Source organism: Amyelois transitella, chromosome 5, assembly GCF_032362555.1.
Source record: "Amyelois transitella isolate CPQ chromosome 5, ilAmyTran1.1, whole genome shotgun sequence".
NCBI lineage: Eukaryota > Metazoa > Arthropoda > Insecta > Lepidoptera > Pyralidae > Amyelois > Amyelois transitella.
In genome coordinates this window covers 7,071,418-7,091,590 of record NC_083508.1, presented here as the reverse complement: position 1 = coordinate 7,091,590, position 20,173 = coordinate 7,071,418, and the positions used below count along the sequence as shown (strand labels likewise).

The 20,173-nt window shown below is 35.4% G+C and overlaps 1 protein-coding gene across 2 annotated transcripts; it reads right to left on the bottom strand.

Annotated features, from left to right (window-relative positions):
* Positions 1–616: 616 nt before the first annotated feature.
* LOC106131869 (integrin beta-PS) lies at positions 617–19,812 on the bottom strand. 2 transcript variants are annotated; one of them, XM_013331112.2, is made up of 17 exons: positions 19,657–19,812; positions 10,862–11,181; positions 10,580–10,741; positions 10,050–10,278; positions 9,481–9,565; positions 8,613–8,783; positions 8,157–8,264; positions 7,297–7,449; positions 6,752–6,871; positions 6,062–6,229; positions 5,127–5,363; positions 4,612–4,786; positions 4,204–4,310; positions 3,745–3,877; positions 3,266–3,399; positions 2,687–2,839; positions 617–2,117 (listed from the first exon to the last, which is right to left on the bottom strand). In XM_013331112.2, exons 2-17 carry the CDS (start codon positions 11,157–11,159, stop codon positions 2,052–2,054), a joined length of 2,499 nt encoding a protein of 832 aa, XP_013186566.1. In that variant the 5' UTR covers positions 11,160–11,181; positions 19,657–19,812; the 3' UTR covers positions 617–2,051. The 2 variants fall into 2 exon arrangements, with proteins under 2 accessions (XP_013186566.1, XP_013186565.1); XM_013331111.2 differs by lacking the exon at positions 19,657–19,812 and adding an exon at positions 13,109–13,517.
* Positions 19,813–20,173: the final 361 nt, after the last annotated feature.

Here is a 20,173-nt window from a genome sequence, read left to right as displayed (position 1 = left end):
ATTCAAGCCGCAGATATATAGAATCCATCCAGGGCTACCAGCCGCGAGTTTGCGGGGCTAACTAAAGGTGGGGAATATTTTTGGTGGACAACATATTTACTCTCCAAAAAGCCTCTGCCAATTTATAACACTGCGTTACAAATGAAAAAAATTAGTACCCGCTTTAAAATGACACGTTTTTCTATTTTTTCCTATATAAATCAAGAGTCAGAGAAGGACAAAGGGTTAACACCTTTCATCCCGGTAAAAAAGTTGCCGTGGGATTCGCGAAAAACCTGTATTCTTTTGAAAGTTAGGTGGCGCTAAAGTCATGCGGTCGAAGCTACGGTTACCCGCAAGTTAGTTTTTTATAAGTGATACTATGGTTTATTTTTTTGTACAATTCTGAACTATCGTGTGATTATAAAAATACGTTCTCAGACTGCGGCGGTTTTGGTAGTACGCCACGTTCGTATAATACGTAAAAATTGACTAAAAAAACGAATTTCGATAGTCCGATTACGGTTTAGTTACGGTTTATTCAGAATGGTCAAAATGTCCACAAGCGAACAATTTATTTATTTATATTAAGGGCTTTATTTATCTAACAATTTTAAATAAAAAAACCAGTTATTGTTAATATTTTATTAGCTACAAAATTTTAAGACCACAGCAACTAGAACACTTTTTGGAAAATTTATAAAGTAATATACTTTATATAAAGCAAATCAAAATGAACAAAATAAAAAAGCAATTTCATCACTTAACTGTTAGAAATATTTATAAAAAACAAAACAGCATCAGTGATAGAAGGCGAGATTACCTTCTTCACACAACATATCAGTCGAGTTTTTTACACCTAGATTCACAGTCCTATTCAAAAACATAAACATTTGACAAGAAAAATTGCGGTCGTGTAAAAAGATCCATTATAAAATCTATTTAATAGTCTTTTGTAAGCTCTATACCTATTTAATTTTCAAAACGCATTTATAATACAAAAATGAGGGCTTAATATTATTTCAGTTTAATATAACTCACTCTGAATCTAGGCAGACAAAAAACAATAGACGATCAGATCCAATAGACAATCATTAACTTTTGTTAAAGCTGACCATAAAATGCATAAAAGAAATTAAAATATTAAAAATATACGTACGTAAATACAAAAAGCAGTACTCTTAAATTAAAATTATTTTTTATTAATCTATATCTATATTTTTGTAATAAATAATAATCCACATTTACTAGTAATGGCACTAATTTTGTTATATTATAATTAAATTATAATTATTTTAAGGCACCGGACCACAAGGAAGCCGTATTTACTTATCTTAGCGTTGGCAGTGGATACTAGGGCAAATTAATCACTAAAATATCATCACTTTTAACACGAGTATGTATCAACAAAATATATTGTTAATTACGTACAACAAAAAGAAATACTTTTTAATTGGGACAACAGTTGAAATAGATATAAACAAAACCAAATTTTGCCCGTTAAGTTACTGTTACAATCGTTACATAGGATGAGATTAATATGTTACTCAACAAATTTTGTGCTTTTTATATTTCGAATGAAACAACTTACCTACCATGGTGCTCATATCAAACCAGAATAGATGATTCTATGATATACTAAGTCAATTTGAACAAACTACACAAACATATAAGTACGACATACACTCACACATAAGTACAAAAAGCGTACATTAGCGATTAATTAAATAAAGATTAAGACAGACCATTATTTTTTTCATACAAATGTATACATTACTACTAGTTGTAACTTAAAAATACGTATTATTTAAAATATTTCATAATATAACTATATACATTACATAGATCGTTCGTCAGTCGTACGTTAATTTCATTAAAATCGTCAAAATATTCTCGGAAGGCATTTGTGCAGAAACTATTCAAAAAATCGAAAGCCAATAAAAGGCACACAATAAGGCAACATTTTAATTACATTGTATTGCTTGCAATACTGACGAGATTGATGACTGGAGACACTCATAGGGCCTCGTTTCCTGACCCGTTCTCTTCTACTTTCTCTCACAGGCTGCAGTTTATTTTCCAGCATACGTTGGATTCTTGAACGTAGACGTCGCCTGTTTGTATATAGGATTTTCACCCTGCAATGGACAAACAATATCAATTTAAATATTTCTATTTGGGTACATCCTGCACTCGCATTCCATTTTCATAGCTTCCTTGCTATCTAAGGATTCTTCTTATAGGCGATGAGCTATCACTTTGTCATTATCTCTACGTCACAATTTTATTATAAAGCCATCCATGAAAACTTAGCATTCGATTCTTGGCTGTCAACCCCGTCAAAGATAAAGACTCGTAAATCCATACTACTATTTATTAATAAAAAAGTCTGTATGTCTGTTACGCTTCTATGGCAGATAAATTTTGGTCATATTTTGTATTAATAGGTAAAGGCTAGTTTTTCTCGGAGATTTTCGATCAACGAGGGTATAGCTAGTCACTATCACTTCATCGTCACTATCTCCCTATCTGTATGTATGAGGTAATGTTGGAAAGTTGTGGACGGATTATGTTCCTGTTTAAAATGTTGGAAAAAAAAGTTTTTCTTAGGAAGGTTTACATCAATAAATGATAACCGAAGCTGGGGCGGGTCGCAGTAAGTGATAAATGAAACTTGGTTATAACAGTATACTTAAACACAACTCACCGTGTCCCACTTGGCCATCATCCTCTCCTTCTCGAAGCGAGCGAACTCGCGGCGGTCATGAATGGTGGTGACCATCTTCCACAACATGAGCAGAGCCAGTCCCACCAGCACGATGGCGGCTATCACGCCCAGGACTATGCCCAATATAAAGACCTGTAAACAAAACCCAATTATTATCATCCTTACTACCCTAACTATAGTTTTTTACCTCTTCACAGTTAAACCACTGAACCGATCTCCTTAAAATTTTGCACATACTGGGTGAAGTACGGAAGAGGTCCTAATGTACATAACGGCATGTGAAAGCTAGTACACAGTACATGATACGAGTATATGTATATAACTATACTATATTACTTATGTTCGATACATTTAAAAAATAGTGAAATAGGTTTTACAAAATAATGTAAAAATAACTCATAAAACGATTCAATCACGTCTTTTAAACTTATTTGCTGACAGTACAATAACACCATTGAACAATCACCAATCAACACAACGAGTACGTTAAAAAAATTAATTCACCAAATTTATCACTCGAGCTACCATAAAACCTTTACAGACAACATTCATACACACCTTCCTGGGACATTCCCGTTCTTTTTGCGCCCTGATGTGTAGTTGTTGTGAATCGTTGTACGAGTACACGTACACATACAGACAATCCTCGTCGTCGTAGAAACTGCACAAGTGTTCGTTTTGAGATTCGTTCGCTGCAGGAAAATTAATTATAATTTATCAGATGAAACTATGAAAGATCATAAAAAATGTGTATGTTATTTTTAGAATATCTGCTGTCTGAATATATGTAATCGCATAACGCAAAAACTATGACTCCGATTTGAATGCGGTTTCCTCAGATGCGAGGAATAATGTTTGTTTGTTTGTTTTTAAATGTTTCCTCAGGCATGATCCAACTTAAATACTGGTTTACAAAATTCTGCACCTACTCCACTAAGGGGTACACCACATATACTGAGGGATAGAGCTTTTATGTACTGAGATTGTCAGCTAACAAAATCGACGCCTCAATAGAAAACTAAAGAGAAGAAACTTACCAACAAGTTTTCCTTCTTCTACGATTATGTCGAGTTTGCACGCGCCACAGCTCTTGTCTTCGTAAAGAGGCCCGCGTTGATGCACCTCGCACAACACGCAGTCCTTGAACTCTCCGCAACGACCGGGACACGTCTAAAAACCAATTGCTAGTTTTAAAACGAGCATTCATGTACACATGTATGTAAAATGAGGGCTTTGGATAGGCTCTGAATTTCGTAGAACGTAAGGCTTTTTATTTGGCATTATTACATACATTCATATAGTCACGTCTAAATCCCTTGCGGGGTAGACAGAGCTAGCAGTCTTGACAGACTGAAAAGCCACGTTGAGCTGTTAGGCATTTGGCATTATTTTAGCTTCCATTTTTACAACTAACACATTAAATTCTGTAATAAAGGCAAGTTGTTTGAAGGGGCACAAAAAAGTGGGCAATATCTTGTAGTAATGCAATGACATACCGGACACTTCTCACAGAATTTTCCAGAATAGTGACGATTGTCCTTCACATGGCACACACACTGCCCACATTCGCAAACTCCGTTGCCGCTGCAAATCTCGTCGTTTTCTGAAAACATTTCTTAATATTACTAAAAAGACAATTTGCTTTTACATGTATAAAATTTTTTGGGGTTTTAGTCATCCCCTCAGTTTAAATTATAGATCTACAATTTGTTTATTTATTGTAATTGGTTTGTAGAAGTACCTATTTGAAGACAGATTTCCAACAACTATTCAATAACTTTCTTTGGGGAGTTAAAAAAGACCCCAATGTCTCGACAAACATTTGTATAATTTTCAAAGTAAATTACCGTATTTAGTAAGCAAGTTGGTAGTTGAACTCTAGATAAGGATAGCAGCAGACGTACCGGGCGAGACGCAGGCCTTGGTGCTGAGCGGGCACTGGCAGGCGGCGCCCGCGTAGCCGGGCCGGCACGCGCACTTGCCGCACACGCACTCGCCGTGCTCCGCGCCCGAGCACAGCAGCCCCTTGTTCATGTCGCACGTGAAGTTGTCGCACTCGCAGAACGGACCAGATATCACCTATACCACAGATAGGGTTGTAGATGTATATTTGTATTCAAAGAAAGTTTACTAAAAATATATACAAGGCGAGTGTGAATGGGAGCGTTGGAAGGGAAAAGTTTTTGATGAATATGAATAAAGTAAAATTATGAAGAACTCAAGTGGCAATATTTAGTCTCTACCCCTCCAGGACCAGGACCAGAGAGAGGAGTGATATATGTATGTTTTTACATTTAAACACTTCCTTCCCGAAAGACTCTCGTAGCGTCGTCAGTTTTCCCCCAGTTGACGTTGACGGCGGAGTACAGTCGCTACATCGGGTCACTACAACACTGTATTTTATTTTTATATTTGACACCTTAGTAGGGTCCTCCATCTTTTCGCACTCGCAGACTCCGCAGATGCAGGTGCCTCGTCCAGAGCACAGCGGCCCTGAAGATGCGTTGGTGGGCCGGCAACCTCGCTCTTGTTCAAGAGACACTCCGGCCTCCGCGGAACATTCACAGCTCTTGCCGAATCTTCCCGCGTTGCAAAGGCAGACGCCACAAGCGGATATGCCTTGCCCGCTGCATACGTCAGGGCTGTTGTTGAAAGCCTGTAGAAATAAAATGTTTAAGTCATTATTATAGGACATCTCCAACGTCACTTAATAATTTGGTCGTAATTTATTTTCTAAGTTTATTGTCGTTTAAAAAACGTCAGTGCAGAAAAAATGGTAACAAATTGCAAATAATTGTATGATGAATAAATGATTTTGAAATTTTACTTCATCTGTTAAGACCAGGTGGAGTATTTGTTATGTAGCTTATTTAATTCACAAAATTAACTTGAAATAAAATAAATAAACAAGTAGTACCCTTAAACAAATTGTAAAATTGGCTGCCGTTGCATAGAAAGTTAAAATTTTTAGTTTTTTCTTACATACACAATAGAATATTTTGTTTCATGTACTGATTACAACTGAACATGGCCTTTCAGTTTTTCAGGGACTGTAATTAATTATATGTAAGTATGTAAAAACTGAAAACAGTTTAAGTTAACCTGAAATTAAGCATTAAGGTATAAAGCAAGGTAAAGTGAATAGGGCAACCAATATATTTTAAACTCAATTTTTTTTAAATTTTACAATCAAATTTTCAGGATAACATAATTGTGTTTATTTTTATGTACATATGTTCAGCAGCCTATGATCGTACACCACCTTCTGCTTCATCTTGTTTCCCACGAGGCAGATTGAGGTCAAACGCACTCAAATTATTGTAAATAATTAAATTGTATGTCTCTGAAACTTACGAAATGGTCTGGGTGTTCACAGGGACAGTCGCAAAGCATGTCGACCTCGACGGCCAACATCTCGGAGATGCCCACCGGGTAGATGTTGAAGCTCTGTTTCCACTTGCTGCGGTCCTTGGGGCACTCCTTCAGCGTTATTTCAGCGGTGAAGTCCACTACGTCGCCGACCTATAAACATTATTAGGTATTTGTTAATATTTACATAATATATGTATCAAGAGTAGGCAAAGCCAAAAAGTGAAGGTTACTTTCAGCTGAATGGCTTATGATGGAATTGAGATAGCTAACTATCATAATGTATCAACAGGAATAGAAAAGGGAATGCTTAGATGGTTTGGTCATGTCGATAGGATGAATGAAAGCAGGTTGACTAAGCAAATATTCAAAGGAAGTGTGAATGGATGAATGAATGGGACTGTTGGTTGTTGTTGACTATTGTTATGTATGTCAGTATATAACTATAATAATGCACATTGATTTCATAAGCCTCTAAGCACTTTCAAATATAAAGAATTTGTTAAAAATTTAATGTTTATTCCGGTGGCACAACTAGTAAGACAGTTTGGATTTACATTGGGTAACTTCGGCAGAAAATTGCCTAGACAAACGAAAATAAAAGCAATCATCATATCTTCTCAATCATTGTATCAGTTTTGTTATTTGAATCTAAGAAAACATAAAAAATGTTACCTTCAAACCATCACATTTGTTAGTCTGCACCACCTCGGAGCCGCCCAAACAAGACGAGTAATACACCACTTGTAAAGCATCGCTCGATGTGTCTTTCATCTCAACAGTTGATGAAATTTTCTGGAAATAAAAATAACATTGTTAACAACTTTTGAAATACTCTTTAACGTTTTAAGACCTATAATTTTTTTTTTAAAACCACACTATAGTCCGTCGCAAGACTCGAATGTCACGCTTAGCTGTATAAATTAAATTTATCAGTGGCAAGTTGCTAGCTTTTCGCCATAAAAAAAGAAATCAAAGTTCGCAACTTTTCAGAGCACCTGCGTTTTCTTTTTCTTCGCTACGAGACAAAAATTGAAGCTATAAAAACACATACATATATTAAAACTTAGATTGTAACATTTGTTAAGAAGTTATACCCATTCATTTGAACTTAAAAACTATAATAAAAGATAATAGTAATGTGTCTGCTCATGTATCGATATATACACGCGAATCTGCTCGTCCAGCACTGAGTACTACAACAAGTGAGAAGCACTCACGTTGTACTGGTCGCGCACGAGGTCCACCACGTTGGAGGAGTCGTTGCTGAGGATGCCGCTGCTGGAGCCCTCGATGTGTTTGCTCAGCTGCTCGTAAACGCTGATCTGCTCGGCGGTCACGGCGAAGATCACGTTGATGGCGTGCTGTTTCACCTATGAAAAAAATATACTTTCACACAATTGCACAAATTTGGGCAACTTAAACTAGGGAGTTTATTTTGTCCCAATGCTAAATTGCGATGCAAAATGTTGCAACTTAGTTATTGACTAAATGTTTAGTAACAAGTTATCACAGCTGTAGGTATATAAATAGTTCATTCTACTTTTTGTCTCAGAAATTATTATTAATCTTTTCCAGGTATGAATGACGCGATTGCAGCTTGACTGTATAAGGCAACGTAAAAAAATAAAAGTTTAATACATCTATGACTCATGAATACTATTCACAGGTCACGTACCGCCGTCAATGGATTTAATAAACATCATTAGCTACCACAAAACCGGTCTCCAATATTAATATCAACTGAGTATCATTGAAAGACTAAAAAAACTGCCTGCGGAAGTATTGATCATTCGACATGCTAAACCCACATTCGTTTTGAAGAGTACCACACCCAACAACATCACGCCAATTTTTTGTATCACACGGAGTGGAATACTCCAAGTTCAAAAGAATATGAATTCAATAACGTTATTTGTGAATGTATAAAAAATTATAACGTAAACACCTTGATGTAATAGTTTGGAAACAACCTCATAATTACCGACATGGTTAAAAATTATATTAGGCACTATTTTTCTAATGAGTAGAAATGCTAATTTATCTACCTACGTACTTTATTAAATAATCAAAGTAATACCTTAAGGTTGATCTGCGAGATGCTCGGATAGTCTTGCAGAGTGGAGTGTGTGTACGCATTATTTTCCATGTGACATTCCCCGTCGTTAGGCTGCACAATACCGCCCAGCTGTGGATGAAATAAAAGTTTAAATATATTCTTGTACTGACAAATTTTCTTTGGCTGCATGACGTGAAAGTTACGGTGAAATATTTTCAAATCTGATGAAACAATTATGTTGTCATGAAAAAAAGAAAAAGGAGTTTATGCTAAGGAAGTTGGATAGTCATCCTAATAACTACTTGAATGTTATTTTTTACCGTTTTCTGTGTCGCCATTTGTACTTTTCATCCATAAAGCAACTGAATAGCGGCCATTATTCCGGCTATATCCTCACCCGGGGTACGCCATTTAAAATATTTAAGTATATAACAATGATGACTAGCATAATACGCGCCAATCACTTAAATACCTCACCTTCCCGTCTCCCGCGTAATGGAAGCCGGCGTCTGTGGAGAACACCAGCAGCCGCCGAGCTTGGTCCCGCCAGCCGATGTCCCGCTTGCACACCACGGCCTGCATGATGGCGTCGAACCCGCCCTCAGGCGCATCCAAATTTCCGGACACGTCTGCGTTGGCTACCGCTTTCTGGCACAGAATATAGAATTAAAAGAGGTCATTGCGTCAATATGTTGTTAGAAAAAGGAATTTGGTTATTGAAATAGCATATATATTTTATTTGGTTCCCGGCAGTGCCGTGTGGTTCCCGGCACAAATACAAAAAAGAATAGGACCACTCCATCTCTTTCCCATGGATGTCGTAAAAGACGACTAAGGAATAGGCTTACAAACTTGAGATTCTTTTTTTAGGCGATAGGCTAGCAACTTGTCACTATTCGAATCTCAATTCTATCTTAAAGCCAAATAGCTGAACGTGGCCTATCAGTCCGCTCAGGACTGTTGGCTCTGTCTACCCCGCAAGGGATATAGACGTGATTATATGTATGTATGTATATTTTATTCCTTTTCTCATCTTTGTACCACTTGTAGTACACCCTGCTATTTTTTTTTTTTTTAGTTCTTTTTTTCATGCTTCTTGGTTGGGTCTGGGCAGTCACAGGATTTCGCATAAAAACTGATCTTTCAATAATTGCCTTATTTTTTAACACGAATATGCTTTAAGTGTGAATTGCTAATGCTACAAAATATAAAATAATAACAGGAAGTTAATAATATGAGTCAATATATAAGGCGTCATATAGTTTTAGGTATTCTGTTATCAATTCCTAAAATGCATTAGTTATAAATCAGTTAAATTTTAATAACAAAAAACGTAGAATCTTACATCGAAATAGTCCGTATCAGTGTTGAGAGACATTTGATTTTTGAAGCCATATGGCGCAGCACATCCATCGCAAGGAGAGATCAAACTGTAAAAAAGAACCAAGATCGCATTTTTAATACAGGATTAGGGAGATGGCGCTTGATATTTTAATTGAGAGCAAGTGCGAGAAAAGAAGCTTTCCTGGAATAAATCTTCCTTATAGGGTTACCAACCATACTTTATAATAACGTATCCTACTTTATTTTTTGTGATAATACTTTATACTTTTGCATACAAATAAAGTATGCGAAAATACATTATTTCCAACTTTTACTGTGGTGCGTAAAACAAAACACTCATTATTTATTTATTTATTTAAATTTTGATTGTAAAACTACCTTCGAAACATTTAAAGGTTGCAAGAAATTGTTAGCATGTGCTAAAAGCACACAAAAATACGTGTTTAAAGCAATAAAACCATAAAATTTGAAAAATACTTTTTTATCTTCCAAATACTTTATTTCTTTCCCATTCAAACAATTTTATACGTTTTATTTTTGTAAAAAAAAGTTGGCAACCTACTTCCTTACCTCTTAGGTACTGTAGACACGTAAGGCATCACCAGCTTGTCCACAAACGAACCGAAACCGATTCTGAACTTGGAAGTTATATTTCTCATTGTACTGGATAATAAGCTTCCCAGGGTACTAAGCTTTTCTTTATCGTTCTTCATAGATCTACTGAGGTCCATGAGGTAATACAGATCTACGGGGTAATCTTGGGCTTGCGAATACGAAAATGACAGCTTCTGCATTTGATCTAAAACAAACCATAATTTCTTATTTTAGGTATGTATGTGGAAATTATTCAAAAGCAAGAAAAGTTACACACCGATTGAACAAAGCTTTTTATCATCATCGCATAGTTTTTTAACATTAAATGTTTAAGTACCTACCTATTATAACTAATTGTGTAACCATATTTGTTATTTTGAAACATTTCATTTGTTGAAAGTTTTACATGATAGTGTGATTTGCTGGAAATACCTGCATAATTTGCTACATTTTTATATCAGGCCCTGCATACGAGAAAGACAAAGCAGCAAAACGTTAATACTGACTCATTCTCAGTTGGAGATTCAATTTCTGCGGTCTGATTTGCACGAGGTTGTCGCCGCCAGATGCGGCCGCGCCTCCAGCCCCCATGTACCCACCACTTGCACCTCCTTGCGCGGCAAACGACTCCTCATACGATGAAGAACCCATGGCCATTCGACCTTTCGCTGAAACAAACAATCCGTTTTAAACATAAAAAAATAACTCAACAACTCTCTACAATAACTCAAAAATATATAAGCTGTAAAAAATCATCATATTTAATAAGAAATAAATTTTTAAAATACCTCTGCTAAGTTCTCTATTATACATTGGGTCAATAGAGAGCTGATTGTCGGGGTTGTAAACGTAGGCCTCGTCGCAGCCAGCTGTGCCGCCCTCCATGGCGGGGTTGAAGCACCTCGGGCCATTGAACTCTGCAGCGAAGCACCACGCGCAGCTGGCGGTCCTCACGCAGTCACTGCACGTGGTCTTGCTGGAACACGGATTTTGTGCCAGGAGCTGTTCAGCGCGTTGAGCGAAACATGTCGCGACCACGCACGCCCAAACGCAAATGTTTAACATTGTGGATCTTTGTGAATACATTTCTCTGTGAGTACTTCGGAATCTGTAACAATAATTTTTTACGTGTTTATCATTTTGTAATGAACTAACATTAGTTTACTAATGATATGATTTCAGTATTTAAGATCCGTATATTTGTAAACTTCGGAATACCACGTGTATTCGGCGCTACGCTTTTCGTGAAAGCGTAGAGGACTATTAAGAGAAGATATTCTATAATGCCACAGAAACGGAAAAAGAAATAGACTAAATTATTCGTCTACACGAGTGGAGGTTACGATCAGAGGCATAACTATTAGGTAGTTATTATAAAAGTCGTATGAATACTGACGAGTTCTTAAAGTTGAAATTTAAGTTCTTAGGAAAGTAAGTGCTCCCTACACTTTCCTAGATAAAATTCGCAAAACTAGTTTTTTTTTCTGTGATATGATAAATCTTTGTTATAAAAGTTAAGGCGATCTATGGTGAATTTTGTGGCGAGCCCATGGAGTTTGGGACAATTAGAGCACACCTGTGGGCGGCCGGCGCGAAAGGGCGCCGCCCACGCCGGCAAATCGAGGTCGGCCGCTTGTGGGCCGAAACAGTTTACGCCATGCCACTACGAGATAACTGAGTTAACTCATTCATTGTACATTGCCACAGATTAATACGAAGACCTCTCCTATTGATACAGGTAGTACCTTATACCTTATGGTAGTTACTTTCCTTTCATAGACCATTCTTTCGTATTGATATATAAAGGTAGGTACCCACCTAGGCTAGGTACATGATTGTTTTAAAAACAATATTTAAACCTACTTTTACTAACATATGTAAAGGAAATACCTTTAATTCATATAATAATAAATAATAATAATTTTGAAGTAATCTATTGTTTACTAAAAAAAAATATATATCGTCAAATTTCTTTTTCAAAAAGAAATTTTGTGGAAATAGAAGCAAAATAACGTTTTTATAAAAGTTTTAGCATACATGCGAGTCTTAGTTTGAGTGTGATACCGATGTTGCCGTGACCACCAAAAGTGTTACACCGAATACCACGGCCCCAGAAGGTACAGCAAAAGTAACGTAAATAAGTGGGGTAAGGGATATAATGAAATTGGGATCGAAGTAAAATTAAAGGTAATCCTATTTAATGTCATGTATGTAACATATGTAAATAAAGCTATCTTACAACAACACTGGTAGGTTACCCTACTTACATTTGAAAAATAAACCCGTTTGTTTCTACAATATTTGGTTCGCATTAAGATACCGTTGTTTCTGAATTTAATGACAAATACGATTTCTAAATAACTTAATGATTACATATAATTTTTTTAAGTACTTAAAATAGAATTAAAAAGCCAGCTAATTGCGAGTCGGACTCGCGCGCGAATCAAAACGGGAAGCCATCATCACGTTTGTTACATTAATACATTTTTTTTTAAATTACGTTAATTCTATGGGAGCCCATTAAATTAATTATTATTTTACTGTTATTTATTGTAATCCCTCTTATATATTTTTTTTAAGAATTTTATGTATTAGCTGTTAAAGCGGCAACGAAAATATAAAAATTTGTAAAAATTTCAGCTTTCTAACTATAACGATTTATGAGATACAGCGTGGTAACAGCCAGACGGACTAACGTACGGACACACAGCGGAGGCTTGGTAATGGAGCCTTGTTTTAACCTTTCAGGTACGGAACCTAAAAGAGATCAAAACAAACTAAAATTATATTTACAAATTGTACAGTCCCTGCATAACATCAACCTGCAGGAGTATGCCCAAAAGGCTGGCAAATGCATTGTCATTTTGAATTACATAAAAAGTAGTATTTGTAATAGATTAATCATAACGTGTTAAAAAAAATCTTAGTTATATTCTTGCTAACTAGGTAGGCTACCTATTTATAGTAATGATGTTATCGTTATCGTCTGATGTCTGATAATGCCAGTTGTCTACACAAATGAGTTATTGTCTTACCTTTATGTCTTATCTCACTACACAATATTTACGAACTTATCTAAGTTAAATAAAATATATACAAAAACACTAATTTATTGTCAGTTCTTATATGAATACCAGTGGCAATCTTACATTTCGCACTTTATGTTCGCTGAGAGTTCACTTTGTCCTTGCTTTTAAATACATCTTAAATATAAAAAATAACACTATAAATCATCTGCTTAAAATAGAAGCTTGTACAGATACAAGCTCTTAGAATAACTTTAAAAAATATATCTATCACAGGCTCTGAAGGCACTACATACATAAGTTTCACTAAATAACTAAAAGTATTCTCGTAGTATAGTTTCAGTTCGGTTATTCGTCTCAGCGAGTGCAGCGCGCGACTTGCGTCCGCGCCGGATACACGCGTGACTAATTGAACAGAAAATAACTTCGTCAGTGGTGATACAACGCGCGCCGTCACCGTCTCTTCTCGGAATCAATAGTCAATACAATTATGAGCAAGTTTTCATACAATATGAAAACACCAAAATCGCTATACTGTCTCAATAAAAGACATTACATTGCAACCCTTAATTGTATTGACATACATAGCATTTTTATCCTAACATTCATACCAAAAAAATCATTATGAAAATCTTAACTTGCAGTTGATACAAGTCGCAAGTCGCAACCGGTTTTAATTGTTTTACTCACTTATTTGGTTTTAAAGAAAGTGTGTTATGTACCTATACTGTATTTTGGGAAGTGAATTTCGGCTTTCACTTAAAAACAACTGTTTTACTCTGCTTAATTAAAATCCTTAAAAAATTAACCTTCCTACTACATTAGTTATAAATATTTCGAAGGAGTTATAAATGATGGTCAAATCAAGAGTTGATATGAGCAGGAAAAAATACCGGTGCTTCTGTGGGTCGAACCATTGCGTCATCAGTTATAGTTATAGCCTTCGTGCTGACTCAACTGTTATCGTGGGCATTGCTTCGCTTACACAACTCGATTGACGGCTAAAACTATATGTTAATTTTATTGTTCCATAGACAACTAGCTAAGCATTAGTAGCAAATGCAAATAAGTGTTAATTTTTAACAAAAAATGCCAACATATATGTAGACGTAAAAACAATTTTACGCCTACACCTACATAGGTATATGTTGGCATTTTTGACACAACGATCAAAAACATTCATTTTACATCCAAGCCCCGGTCAATCAAAACATACGAGTTACAAGACCAGAGTTTAAAGGCCGTTGCAATGCAACTGCATCTCAAGCAAGAGGCATTGTTTTATAAAGGGGGTGCCAATGAGACCGAGTCGCCTCGAAATTAAGTTAGAAGAACTCGCTTGTAAAAAGTAATTAACGTTTAAAAAAACTAATGAAGATATAAACCTAAACACAATGTGTGATCTCAACTTGAAATTAGACGCATACGTTACCCAATCAACTGTACTTCATTCCAGACCAGACAGCCTATAGTAAGTTTCCTTATATCGCCGATAATAACGGTCGAGGGGTGTGCTGGCCGGGGTCACTCACCTCTCCTGCTTTTTATGGTGGCGAGCTCGCCTTACGGTTATCTCAGGGTAGGTATTTCCCGCTTGTATTAATTTAGCAAAACAAAGTACATAATTCATTCAACTGATTGGAAGCAGCACCATGTAGGTACTACAATATATACTGTAGGTACCTAGGTAGAATAGGAGGAAGCTGGAATCTTATATAGAAAATGAAAGATAAGGATGCTTACATCATAAACCGACCGACAGCAACACTGTTGGGCCTTTAACTTCACCGGTACAATACAACTCAAAGGTATGACGTACTTTTCTGAAATCGGTGCCAGTTCACTTGTAATACATAGGTGACGGGTGGCACCTGTGTCCCCAGAAGTGTGCCCGTGAGGCTGAAGAGACAGGTCTATATAAATCAATCATTACTTTCGTATTGCAATAAAACGTTCCTAGTGCTGGAGCAGTAAATTCAGGAGCTGAGTGTTACGGAGATGAAAATGATGCGCTGGATGTGCGTTACTACACAGATTCACAAAGCAACCGCGTGAGGAACTCGCGCATTCGCGCAGCCTTTATGTTCATGTCACCGCAGACAAAATACAACAGAGCACAACACGTCTTATAGGAACCTGCAGGCTGTCTGGGGAACAAATACCTGGCCATGAGACCTCCGTTGGGGAAGTAACAGGGGCAGACCCAAGAAATCATGGCAAGACGTCGTGAAAGATGCAAAGCAGAGTGAAAAATGTCCAAAGGTAGACTCTGGGCACCATAGCATGACAGTGAAGGGCTGCAACAATCTAAGGGAAATACTAAGATGTTATATCAAACAAATTTAATGATAATCTATTTCAATAGAAAAAAAATCACATCAGGCTTTTAACCCTATTTAACCTACATAGGGAATACTTTTGTTAGAAGTTGATTGCTTGTTTTTGTTTTATCGGACAGACATCCCTAAACTTAATGCAGAGTAGGGGTACATAACAGATGAAATCCCCTTATGGGCTCCTCTACTATTAGTGTTTATATAAAAAATAATCACAGTTATTGACTAAAAACAGTTTATACCTATGTCAGGAAAATAATTTGTGGAATACCAAGCATTATGGGTACCACTTGGGTTAAGGTACTGAAATAGTAGGTTGATATGTGGATTTAAAAAAAAAACAGAAAAATTACTTACATTCATACTTTTACAAAAATCAAATTGTTGGGAAATAGACATTTTAAGTTTAGACACACACTAAGAAAAGTCTGATTGTGGGTTCCAAAGTGCTAACCTAACATAACTGAGTAGAGATTGCAACCAGGAATATGTGAAGAAGGAGAACGATCCTATAATATTAAACAAGCAATATGTGTAGATATAGGTACAAAGATTTATGTAAAATAAATATTCGTAATTGAAATCTCGAAAATGGCTATTAAAAAATTCATGTTTTGAAATATATGTGGGAGTAGTTTTGTTTTTGTTTTTATTTAAATCCTTTTTGTTAGCTAACCTTATTTTTACGTTGGTAACATTAAGATATAGAATAGGGAGTCTGTGGTACGATATAAGACGTTATAAGATGTGTTTTTAAGAAGTCCAATAAAATAAGAAGATTTACGATATAATTCCGCACTGTTTTACTTTTATTCCCACAACTTTTTTGGGGGCTCGTCCGGGATATAAAAAAAAAACAGTGTGAAGAAATTGAAGACGAAGTGATAAAAAACGAAAACTGAAGCTGTGTTATTTTATAGAAGTAACGGCCATTTTGGTTTTACGTTACGAAGACGTTCTGTTTTACCGACGCAGTGCTATTTTCCCGATACTGTCACTGATCCCTATTTATTCAATAAGAAGGTACTGTGGACACTGAACTGAAGTTGTTTACGAAGTCATTGACATTTTATTATTTTAAATAGTTAATCTCTTTACAACACAACAAAATGCCGCCGAAGAAGGATGTAAAGGATAATATGGAAGAACATGAGTCTCGTGATGACTCACCGAAAATATCCTTCAGAGACATCGAACAATCGATGACGACATTTAGCGGAGACGATACTTACCCGATTTCAACATGGTTCGACGAGTTTGAAGATGTTGCGCAGTTGATGGACTGGTCGGAAACTGAAAAGTTGATTTATGCTAAAAGATTACTAACCGGAACCGCTAAACTATTTCTACGATCACTCGGAAGTGTACGGGATTATAAGAACCTGAAACAACAGCTTGATGAAGAATTTGGCGCTAAGTTGAACAGTGCCGCTATACATAAGAAACTTAGCTCAAGAAAAATGAAAAAAGATGAAACTTACCAGCAATACTTTCTTCATATGAAAGAATGTGCACTCCATGGAAACATTGAAGATGCAGCACTTATGGAATATGTCATTGATGGCATTGAGGATACTGAAACGAATAAAGCAATTTTGTATGGTGCATCGAACCTTAAAGAATTTAGAAAAAAGTTAGACATTTATAAAACTATGAAAGAAAAATGTCAGAACCAGTCTAGCCCGTTGTCTACTCAACCAATGAAGAACAAGACTATGAAGAGATGTTTTAAATGTGGAGACCTTGATCACCAAGCACCTGCATGCACAAAAGGTATTAAATGTTTTAGGTGCAATGAATTTGGCCACAAAGGAACAGAATGTAATGACTCACCTAAGAAAGTGCTGAATATTCAAAATGGTAAAACCAACATTAAGATTGATGAAGAAGATAAAGAAGTTAAAATTCCATACAAGAGAATTAGAGTTAATAATTTTGAAAAGATAGCACTAATAGATACCGGAAGCGATGTTAATTTAATGAGAATATCTGAAGTTATGAAAGTTATTAAAGATGAATCTAATTATGACAAAGATACTATTACAGAACTTACTGGGATAGCAGGAAAACGACTACACACGGAAGGACTTTTGAGCGCTAAAGTTGTGATTGATGATTATTATACCGATTTTAAATTTTATGTTGTACAAGATAACTGTATACCTGTTAGCATTATCCTTGGAAATCCTCTTCTTAAAGAATTTGAAGTCAAGTTTACTGCAAAGGGCGTTTATCTAGAAAAAAATCCTTGCATGACACGAATTGTTAAAGAAAATCATGCTATTTATAAAGATCATAACCCTGAAAATAAAGCAATTGCTAAAAAGATTAATAAAATATTTGAAGAATATAAGAATGCAGAAAAGAAGAAAGAAAGTAATATTGATATAAAATTAGTACTTACCGATGAAGATCCTATCCGTCAGAGTCCACGTCCATTACCTCCACTAGAAAGAACATTACATAAGAAAGACTTACTTGTAGCTCGTTGGGCTTCGCTCCTGGAAGAGTACAGTAATGAAATAGAACTTAATAATGCTGACGCATTAATTAGAAATCCAGTGTGCACGATGCATACAAAGATTGCTGCCCGTCAGAAGAAAGTACCAAATGCACATTTTGGAACTACTAAGATTGAAGAACCTGTTAATAGAGAGTATTTTATAGAAAACCTGAAAGAAAATATGAAAAAGGTTATTAATAATTCTGGGTCAAAGATGAAGGTTGGAAACAAAGAAATTATGAAATTTATAGATGAAGAAGAATTGAAGATTTATAATATGAAAAGAAATGAGTTAAGGCTGCATGCTGAAGAACCAATACAGAAAATTCAAAAAGAAAATATAAGAAATTGTTATAGAAATAGAAAGAAGCTTATCGCTCATATGGATGGTGATTGTTTGCTAAAAAGGAAAGTTCTTTTATTACCTATACAACAAGCTTTGCTGATTTGAAGTCATGGATCAACGATGACACTTGTTCATCTGGGTCAGATGAATGTGCAGGACGGCCGTGTGGGAGTAGTTTTGTTTTTGTTTTTATTTAAATCCTTTTTGTTAGCTAACCTTATTTTTACATTGGTAACATTAAGATATAGAATAGGGAGTCTGTGGTACGATGTAAGACGTTATAAGATGTGTTTTTAAGAAGTCCAATAAAATAAGAAGATTTACGATATAATTCCGCACTGTTTTACTTTTATTCCCACATATATATTCATATGAGTGTAAAAAAATTAATTTAGTTGGGACCCATGTCTGGAAAAATTTGTTTTTCCCATATTATTACATTCTCTGTAAGACCCAATGGTTGACTGGTAGATAATGCGTGCTATACATTTGTATTTTGTGCAATGAAGTTAAAATAAATAAATTATCCTATAATTTTGTTTTTATAATTTTCCTATGGTTCTGACTTTTTTCTACATTAACTTAATTTAAGGGAACATGTTATGATGGTTTCTGCATTTGTCTCCATACCACTCCATATTTGAGTTTGACATTATATGGAAAGTTGGAAAGTTAGCCAAAAAATTTCATTTCTCTAGAACCAATGCCTGTCAGACAGTCAGTCACTTAGTAACAGAAGTGTAATATACGTTTATTGTATGATAACCCTGCCCTTTGCATATTGAAACAAATTTAATTGATATAGGTACTAAAATGACAATTTTACACCTTTTTACAAAATCTTAGTAGGTGTTACCTATCTTGCTATTAGACTGCCCAGTGCACCCTTTTGCTTGAAAGTCCACATAAGGAAAAAACTTTCTACTTGGAATATCATTTTTGATACTCACCAGGTTCATTTTAAAATCTATAGTAATACTAGTTAGGAACGTAAGTACATCCATCATTAAGGATAAAATATAATACCTTAAATACCAAGTAGGTTTTTATGTAAGATCTGCTCCGTTATATTATAAGAATGATAATGTTATTTACTTACCAATAATAAAACTGGTATTTTTTTAGGCAGGCGATCGTGTAAACTTCTTTTAAAAAGTATCCTGTACAAAGCTAAAAGCCAACAGCTGATAATAATTTTATAACGACAAATGCGCTATGAACATGATGTAAAAAAATGGTACTTATCGACTATTCTATATTAATTAATTATACAGTTAAGATCAATGTTAAAAATTAGGTCGTCATAAAGGCCATTCCACAACATGTGAACCAAATTGTAAGATTACAAAATTCGGAAGTATTAATCACTTACCAGTCTCAGGCTTGATTTATTGAGTTTTCAATTAATTATCACTTAATATAAAACATTTCTAAAGATTTTCAGACAGATTATTTCACCAACAAACTCTTTTTCTACAAATTTTGTGATTCACTAAATAAATAAATGAATGAAGAGAAAGAAGTTTGTTTGATGATCAACCGCACGTACTTTCTATTGGTTGATTTACATCATCTCTTTTATGATTGGGTGAATCATGAATAATCTTTTCAGCCATTGGAGAATCTCCAATGAAGATGCATGCCGAATATGCGCAAATTTGACATGGTACGTCAATAGCAGTGTCTGTCGTAAAATATCAAAATCGATATCGATATCGATATCTACAAAAATATACACAAGACGTGCACTTCAGATTTTTGTCAAAATCAATTTAGTGATTGTGGCCTAAGTGTAATGTTTGTTGAAATGCCGATGCGATTTGTTACATATATACTAAAGGGATTTCCATACAATTAACGTGTTCTTTTCGTATTTTTTGCTCAATAAT

Coding starts and splice junctions, on each gene's coding strand:
- LOC106131869 (XM_013331112.2), bottom strand. CDS start 11,159: ATGTATTCACAAAGATCCACAATGTTAAACATTTGCGTTTGGGCGTGC. Junction 6,872..7,296: donor TCGTGCGCGACCAGTACAAC/GTGAGTGCTTCT, acceptor TTTTATTTCCAG/AAAATTTCATCAACTGTTGA. Junction 2,118..2,686: donor TGATGGCCAAGTGGGACACG/GTGAGTTGTGTT, acceptor TGTCCATTGCAG/GGTGAAAATCCTATATACAA.